This window comes from Nicotiana tabacum, chromosome 9 (assembly GCF_000715075.1).
Source record: "Nicotiana tabacum cultivar K326 chromosome 9, ASM71507v2, whole genome shotgun sequence".
NCBI lineage: Eukaryota > Viridiplantae > Streptophyta > Magnoliopsida > Solanales > Solanaceae > Nicotiana > Nicotiana tabacum.
This window is the reverse complement of record NC_134088.1, coordinates 90,452,400-90,461,487: the sequence shown is the minus strand read 5'-3', so window position 1 is coordinate 90,461,487 and position 9,088 is coordinate 90,452,400. Positions and strand designations below refer to the sequence as shown.

General features: G+C 32.1%; 1 protein-coding gene across 1 annotated transcript; it reads right to left on the bottom strand.

Annotated features, from left to right (window-relative positions):
* Nucleotides 1–1,280: 1,280 nt before the first annotated feature.
* Nucleotides 1,281–2,868, bottom strand: LOC107823520 (CEN-like protein 1). The gene is made up of 4 exons (XM_016650217.2): nt 2,588–2,868; nt 2,375–2,436; nt 2,213–2,253; nt 1,281–1,903 (listed from the first exon to the last, which is right to left on the bottom strand). Exons 1-4 carry the CDS (start codon nt 2,789–2,791, stop codon nt 1,686–1,688), a joined length of 525 nt encoding a protein of 174 aa, XP_016505703.1. The 5' UTR covers nt 2,792–2,868; the 3' UTR covers nt 1,281–1,685.
* Nucleotides 2,869–9,088: the final 6,220 nt, after the last annotated feature.

Below are 9,088 nucleotides of genomic sequence, written 5' to 3'. Positions count from 1 at the left end.
ATCATAAGACATGAAACAACAAATTATGTACCTGTTAGAATAGACATTATAAAGAAAAATTATCCCAAGTCAAATCTCGTGGAGTAATCCAAATCATGCTCTGATACCAAGGAAATACTAAACTATGAAGCAAAATTAATCAATTGTGTACTTTTTTAACGCAACAAAAATCATTAAATTGCTACCAAGATAGTTATCCAAAGTGTCCTTCATTTCTCTTGTAAACAAAGTTCTACTCTCCACGAACTAAATATTTTGATTAATTTTTTGTGTGTCTAAGGGAGAAACAAAAAGAATTTGTATGTTCAAAGAAGTGATGAAGAAATCGTTTGGGTCTTCTATCTTTAGAGAAGAGAAATACTAGTTGTAAGGAAAAAAATTAACTACTTCACTTTTTAATTATTTTTATATGTGCAATAATACTTATCTCTTTTTAAAGGGTCGAGCCAGCCCCATTGACCCACAACCCAGGCCAAATATCAAACAACATCTATGATTAATCATATATAAAATCGTTTTATAGGTCGAATAATATATAAAAAAATTATTTGTTATTATTACAGTGTTATCTGCACCCAGCCAGTAAGTAGAGATATGGAGAGAGGGGACAACTTTGTCGCACACCTTTCTTTGGTTTCTTTTATGAACTCCACTCGTCGTCCATGGATTATACGAGCTTTTCATTGTATATAAATAAACTAACTCTTCTAAAACCTAAAATGGGGAAGGAGAAAAAAAGGAAGGACTAGCTATTCGACTGATTTACTTTTTATGACCCCGTCTGCTCTCTTGTTCATACATTGGTTTTTTCAGTTGTAATTAAATAAACATTGGTTTCAATTAACATATCATTGACCAAAATCACATTATTCACTTGATTGAAATAGTTGTGTTAAGAACCATAAGTTAATTTGTTTTCTTATCATATGCGATATTATCAATCTTTATACTAATAAATAGTAACACTTTTGAGAATAAATTTATTATGGTCCAATACGACGTAAGATAAAGTAATCAATATAATTTTCTTCTAAATATGAAAAATCCAGTTGAAGTCCCTTATTATAGATTTAAAATTAAAATGACAATAATTGTTAGAAACAAACGGAATAATAAGTAGATGGTCAGCTAGATAAGCAGTATATATATATAAACAAACGGAATAATAAGTAGATGGTCAGCTAGATAAGCAATATATAAAGGACCTTAAGGCGATCTTAAAAAAATACGTGCTCTTAAACTCTTAAAATAACAACCAAACATAAGTTATAGCATCAATACTGAATTTGATATATGCATTTTATTTCAATTTAATACATCAAACAACTAATACAAAGTAAAGTACGAGTAGATACCACAAACAAATGGAACACAGGGGCAACCTAATTGGTGGGAAAACTCAGAATCTGCATGATGCATGAAGATTGACACTCTACGCTTAATCATTCACCTACTTTTCTGGTAAGTACAAAGTTGTACTATATATATACTTAACCAGAGTTCTCCGCAGGCTGTTCCTTAGCTTATATATATATATAGTATCAAAGTGCAGAACTTATTTAAATCACGTGTTTTAATAGATAAATAGTTATTAAAGGAGTTACTACTTCCAGCCCGTTAACAGTCTAATTAAGCTAAAAGTGATTATTTGCATGTTTATATTATGATGCAGTAATTGGTTTAATTCATCTTCTTCTGGCAGCAGTTTCTCTCTGGGCATTGAAGTAGACAGCAGCAACTGGGCTTCCCAATCCATTCTCTGCCGTAAACCTTCGAGTGTTGAAATGGTCTCTTGTTGCTGCTGGTTCCACTGTTTGCCTTCCGCTTTGTTTATACAATAGGAACACATATCGGTGAATCCCAATCACTGGCTTTGGACTCTCATAGCTCACTATCTCTCTTCCTGTATAGTTGAATTTTTAACGTTATATTTCTTGAAAACTTATATACTTAAGCACATAAACAGTGTCCTCTCTTTAATAACTTCAATATGAAAATGAATTTCCACGTGTTTGGCCATGAAAAGATTTAGGCTCACATACTTTAGGGAAGGTGTTGTTGACATAATTAAGTAGTAGTACTAAATAAAAGTAATTGTGCTCTCTCTTACCACCTAAACTGTTAGATGTGATGACGACACAACTCAACAAAATTTTCCCATTATTACTTATGTTTTCGAGCTACCATCATAACCAATAGTCAATTTGCTTACCAAAAGAGGCATCAGTAGAACCAGGAATATCTGTAACAATCCTGAAAATCCAAAAACAAATGCGAAAGCTGATTAACGTGAATGTGATACCCATAACTGATGCAAAAGATTTGTTTACATGCTCTTTTATCAAAGATAGCATATACTTTATAATATAGTTACCAGTGGAGGTGTTCCCTCAAGTAAGGATCACTAGGACCTGGAACATCTGGGTCGGTCATGATCTTTCCAAAAGAAAAACAAAGGCAACAATCAGAAATACTTGAAAGTTCAGAAAATAACAGAAAATCTCAAAATTAGAGAGAGTAATTAAGACAATGGTACTACTACATATATAGGTACGTTTTTTAAGGAGAATTAATAAAAGAAAATTACAAGGGTGTAAGCAGATCGCATGTCTTCGCCACCAATCTCGACACGAGGTTTAGCAGCAATGACAGCAGGCATGATTTCATGACCATTAAAAACTTGGTTGCTCCCGTTGTATATCACATTCATTTTCACACTTGGATTGAAACTGTCTACTACTTCTCCTATCACTCGTGCAACAACAAGTGGTTCAACAACCCTAGAAGTCATCTTCACAAGCACTACAATTCAACCTTTTTTGCTTCTTCTCTTTGGCGAAGGTAAACTAATTATTGAAGTAAAAATCTGCGAGCTGGTTTGAAGAATGTTACTTGTGGGGGAAAATTATATATAGGACTTGAGAGGAAGAGAGAGATAAAGAGAGAAAGAAGGGTTTGGATGTGAAGTTCAAAGATTCGGGAATAATTCAACGTGACACAAATTAAAGGCTGCCTAAATACGGAAAATAGGAATGTTTGTATGAAGTAAATTCATGACGGAAAGACAAACCACTAGAGACTGTAGATAGTGGGCAACATAAATTTCTTTTCTGTGCTTCGTTCATTTCCCATCGCTCTTATATCAGAGTTAATAAACTCATTCTATAGAGTCCATTAATCCCACTGTACATTTCATTTTATGAGAAAAGATTCCAAGTACGAACGTTAAAGTACTTAATCTTTCTATATAAATTCATATATGAGAATAGTTAAAGAGTTTGAAGCTAACAAGAAGTACTATAAGTAGTGATAGTTTATAAATCAAAATATTTTAAAAAATTTCTTTAACTCTCTAAATAGTAATAGTAACACATAAAAAGGAACGAAAGGGATAGTTTTAGTTTAACTTAAACCCGTGAAATATCTGACATATGATTTTGTTTATTAAAAATGTGAACTAATAGCACTGGAAATATGTGGAGAGTGTTGATAAAATTACTATCTTTTTTCTTTTTGTTACTTATTTATGAAACTTACTACTTTGACATATTCGAATTTTTGGAGCCTACATTCGGTCATATCTTAGTATTTTATTTGTATATTTTACTACCTTAAATAATGCATGAGACTTCTAATGCCTTTGGGTCCATTGGTTATTAGAATGAGGAATACAGCCTTTTGAATTTGAAAACAATATTTTTAGACAAATGGAATTCAGCTTTAGAGGTACAAATAAGGAATGGAAAATGCATCTTTTGTGGAAGCAAAAGTACAACTTTTATGTTCCCTCAGCAAGGATGCTTTTGTTAGATTTGGTAATAACAAGGCATCTTCTACAAACTCTTGGCCCCATTTACTGCCGTAAAAGATACCTTATTTTTAGGGTTTTTTTAATTTGCCGGCCTTGTTGGCACATTTTGAGCCTTTTATTTAAGGCCTTGTTGGCCAAATAAATGACCTTGTATTTTGAGAGGATGTGACCAATTGTTGGTCAAGCATTTCTATCTTGTTTTCCTATATAATGAGACTTTCTACTCATTTGAAAATATACCAACAAGACCTGTCTTCAATTTTTGTTTCTTCTTTTCCTACTTTATTAAGAGTGTTTTGTATGAGAGTAAGTGTTGGAAAGCACTTGTGTGAACCCTTTCTTTGGAGTGATCTTGTGAGGTTATTCTCTTAGGGTATTTGGGATTAATTAGAGTGTTTACTCTAATTTTGTACTCTCTTTTGTACTTTTATGTTATAGTAAATTGCTCCTCTCCGCTTGTGGACGTGTGTCACTTTGACCGAACCACGTTAAATTTGTATCTTCTTTATCTACTTTAATTGTCATTGTTATCAATTTTCATTGTCATTATACCGTTGTTTGGCTATATTCAACACTACCTGGGTTCCCGATCCTAACAACTATTATAGTGGTTGTAAAGCATGTCCTTGTATATTCTGCCTACTCTAATGAAACATGAAACATAATTCGTAACTGTTTAATTAGTGTGCTTGAATTGACATCACTTCTTATTTTGTTAATTCGGTAGCCGTGTTTTAGCATGAAAAAGAATCTGTAATAATTAAACAAACTAAACTATAAAATGTAACAAAAGGTTTAGTTTAGACAGCTATTTACCCTGTTCATGCTAAGGATAAATTATATGATTGCGCCGCGAAGTTTGGTAGATGGAACAAATTACGGTATATATATATATATATATATATATATATATATATATATATATATATATATATATTAATAAATTCAAATAATCAAGAATTTTGCCTACTTAGACTGATGCTAAAATTGTAGACAATATACTGTTATTGTATCCAAGATTCTATACCAAAACGATAAAAAAAGAAAGAAAAACTTTCTTCTTCAGAAAAAAAGAACTTACGGTGATTAATGCCAACAATTCAAGTTGTGCCCTCCTCCCAAAAATCGACCAATGCAACTGCCTAAGTTTTGAATTTTAAAATATCAACAAATATATATATGTATGTGTGTTATTTAAGATACATATATATATACATATATATTTTTTCCGAAATTACAGGGACCGGTGACCCCTATCCAAAAGGTAGGTCAGCTCTGGTCATTGGGATAAGTAAAAAAATTTAAAATTAAATTATTTTTAAATATATAAATATGTCTTTTTTTTTTAAAGGATTAATAAAAAAATATTACTACATAAAATAGAACCAATAGAGTAAAAATGTGCCATATGTCGTTCTAAGAGGAAGGAATCTAAAGAAAGGAGAATCAGTGGCAGCAAACAGCATTAAGACGTGTTGATGCTTTCTCGAGTGCTAACCAACACCAGTAGCAGAAATAGCAGATGGGGTCTATCCATTTTCTCTTTCTAGTATAGAATTAACAATTCTCCCCTGTGATGCCACGTCTTTAGTTTTTAGGAAAGCCACAATTACAAAAGTGGTAGTAATTCTCAGCAAAGTAAAGCTTTCCCTATATTCTTGATCCTCACTTTCATTCTCAATTCCTCAATCTTTTTTGCTTTATTCTCTAAAATTGACTCGTTTCATAACTTTGCCATTTCTGGTAAAAGGGCCACTATTCCTCTTTCTAGACGTATGACTGCAGCTTCTGCGGCGCTGCATTCTTCTCAAAATGGCATCGTTTTTCTCGTTACAGCTGCTAAATCAATCAATGCAATGTTTTGTATAGTATCGTGCCTATTATTCTCAAATGAATTAGTCATAAATGATTCTATTTCTTGCCAAAAATAGGAAAAGGGGAGTGAAAATGGATGCATTAGACAATGTATGAAAGACTAATCTGACTAGTTTAGACGATAAATGTTTGGTGTCGTATTGCTAGTGCTACAACATCTGTCGTTTCACCCTTCGAATGATATTTAAGTGTTTCATTTCTTTATCTATTTGATCAACTTTTAGTTACTTCTATTTTTGGTAAGCCATGAGACAAGTTGAGTTGCTGATTAGAATTTAAATTCGATCTGTAACTGTTAGTACAAAAATTTGGATATGAATCTGGACAAGGACGATTAGGTTCGGGCGTACAACTAACTGGTTGGGCTGCAACTTAACGAGTTGGTGAAAACTTCTCCAATTATCCCTTTTTGTATCAGTTGTTAGTAAATGATCATTTTTTATTTTTCTTGCAACTCAGACCATGATCTAAAGATTATTTTATGAGTAAATATTAGACCAAGATCTTAGTTTTTTCAAGTTGTTGCAATTGTTAGACCACAATCTAAATGATGTATTTAAGGTTAAGCTAACTGAAAATTAGCAAATATTAGACTTGAATCTAATGTTGTCGGAATAATTTTTCAATGACTATATTTGCACAAACTTTTCTAAAGTAGGAACAAGATTTAGAGGGTGTTTGTATGGGGTTAAAAGCTGGTCAAACTAGCTTTTAAGCACTTTTTTATTTTTTGAAGTGTTTGGCAAAAAAGAAAAAGCAGCTTCAAAAAAGCTAAAAAGTGAAGTTGGTTCACCCCCACTTTTCCTATTTTGGCTTAAAAGCCATTTTAGTTTGACCAATAAAATTACTTTCTTGTCCATTATAAGTTTTTATAAAATTATCCTCGGTCAAAGAAACCCTAAAACATTTTACTTCTATTTCCTTCACTTCTGAAGACAACCATTCCTCTTATTTCCTCTTCCTCTCTGCTTCATCTCCATTTTTCTGCACTTTTCCTCGAGCATTTAAGTGGAAATCAATCCTCATTGTTTCTGACTCAAAACATGACGTTGAACAGCCTACCTTCTATATGAGTTACTAGTTAGCAAAAAAACATATTAAAAATAAGGACCCATTATTGTTGCTAATTATCGTATTAGAATCAAGGACCCATAACTGCTTTTTTCATTCATTAAACCCAATTGTATTTACTCAATGCCGATTTTAAATGCGTACGGTGTTTCCTAAATCTCTTAGGACAAAAGAACAAACATGACGCATAATATTAGCATGCCCGAAATCTATAGCTTTTAGTAGACATTTGTTAAATTTATTGAAATATTTTTATTAAGAGAGAAATTTCTTCTATGTATTTGTCAAGAGTAAATGGACAAAAAGGGAAAGAGGAATTCAACAAAAATAATTTGGTATTTTAAATAGGTTGAGACTTTTATGGAAGTTTACTTGATTGAAAGTGGTGATAAATGAGCATTCAAGAATTATATTTATAAAAATTATTTAAAGTAATAAATTAAATTGAAATTAAATTAAAATATAAATTATTTTTTATTTGCATTAATTCATAATTAAATATATTATAGTAATCAGCTCCTTTATAATGTTAACGACTTTAAGGATATTTTTATCTTTTTAATAGAAAAAAGTGCTTACCAGCACCTGTTTACCAAACACTTCAACAACTTTTTGTAAGCTTTAGCACTTTTATCCAAACAAGTAACTGCTTATTTATAAAACAAGTTCCAGCACTTAAAAGTTGCTTTTAAGCACTTGTGCTTAAAAGTCACTTTTTTTAAGCCAATCCAAACTGACTCTTAAAAGTGGGGGTCATTTGCGTAAATCAGCCAACGAGTTGAACCACCACCAAAATAGGCCAAATACAAAAGAGGTGGACATGTTGCTGCGTAGGGCTGCTTATCGGGCGGATTGGGCGGTTATTTACTCTTAACGGTTTGACTTATCGGTTATCGGCTTTTAAATGTATTAATCCGCTAGCCACCCGAAAAGATATCGGGCGGATTGGTATCGGTTTAGCTCTTATCGGGCGGTTTATCGGCCTAATTCAATCTATATTGCGTGCATTAATTGTTTTATGACCGCTGTGACTCAAAATACAATTCTTATGCTCAGCAGACTACATTCCAGTCTATAGAATACAATAGATGAGTCCATTACATCCCAAAGAAGACTACATTACAGATGAGTCCAGAATACATGTCTTTCCACCGCCGACAACTGCAAAGAAAAAGTCAATGCTCCATGATTAATTCTGAAATGATAAAATTTCAGTCTATATTCAAAGTGAGTCTAGAATACAGATTTCAAAATGATTAATCCATAAGTGAGAAGACTACGAAGAAATGTTTGGCCTACAGCTAACGCCTAACAATGCTTGAATTTCTACAGCTTCAAAGTTCAAACAACAGCTTAATCCATAAGTGAGTAGATCCCTATAAAAAATATGCATACACCAAATTTCAGCATTAGGCAACGTAATAGAGACTGTGATAAATACTACTGTCTTGATTCTTGTTTAATATTTAGATGATTTTTCTCACACATATTCTTTCCGAATAGATCATTAAGTACTCAATATTTTTTTTGCAGCGTATTTTCCAGTAGAATCATCTCTGGGGATGAGCCTATTAACATCTTATAACTATCAGAAGAAATAGAAGAGAACACTTGGTATAATATATGACATCAAAACTATCTGTATTCAACTCTGATTAGTAGGTTCTAAAAAGGAAATACATGCAATTAGAAACCTATTGATTAATGACTACTCCTTTGGAATAGGCTACTTTACCTCACGGTTAGCAAACCAGTATATCTTCCCTTCCTAACTTATCTACTGAAAAACAAAATATTCTTTCCTCTCATCATATGTTTCTAAATTCTAATCACCATAACCGAAGATGATAAAAAAGGAAAAAGCAGCCAAATTAATTTATAATTTCCAAATCAAGGGATGGCGAGATACAAAATTCACAGTTTTCACAACCATTAGCTTGGTGAAGCATTTCTGCTTATTAAGTACAACAGTATAACTTAAGTTCTCTTTATCATAAGGAAACTATCAACTACTTATTAATGATAATAGAAGATAGGATGTCTACTAATAACTATTGATGCTGACTAATCATAGCAGTTGCAAGAACAAATTCAATACTTGAAGCCTTGATGGGTTAAATTTGAATTTTTACTAGATATATTAACACTACACGTCAATTACGGAAGGGTCTTTTCCATTGCTGGCTAAATCTGAAGAAAAAAATTAAAATAATGAGTCGTGCGATAAATATAAGCATATCAACAATACTTATATACAACAAATATAGTAACAATATTATTACCTTATTCAAGCTCCTCAATTTTATCAAGATCTTCCTCAACACTAACAGG

Coding starts and splice junctions, on each gene's coding strand:
- LOC107823520 (XM_016650217.2), bottom strand. CDS start 2,791: ATGACTTCTAGGGTTGTTGAACCACTTGTTGTTGCACGAGTGATAGGA. Junction 2,254..2,374: donor TTGAGGGAACACCTCCACTG/GTAACTATATTA, acceptor TTGGATTTTCAG/GATTGTTACAGATATTCCTG. Junction 1,904..2,212: donor TTCTACTGATGCCTCTTTTG/GTAAGCAAATTG, acceptor TCAACTATACAG/GAAGAGAGATAGTGAGCTAT.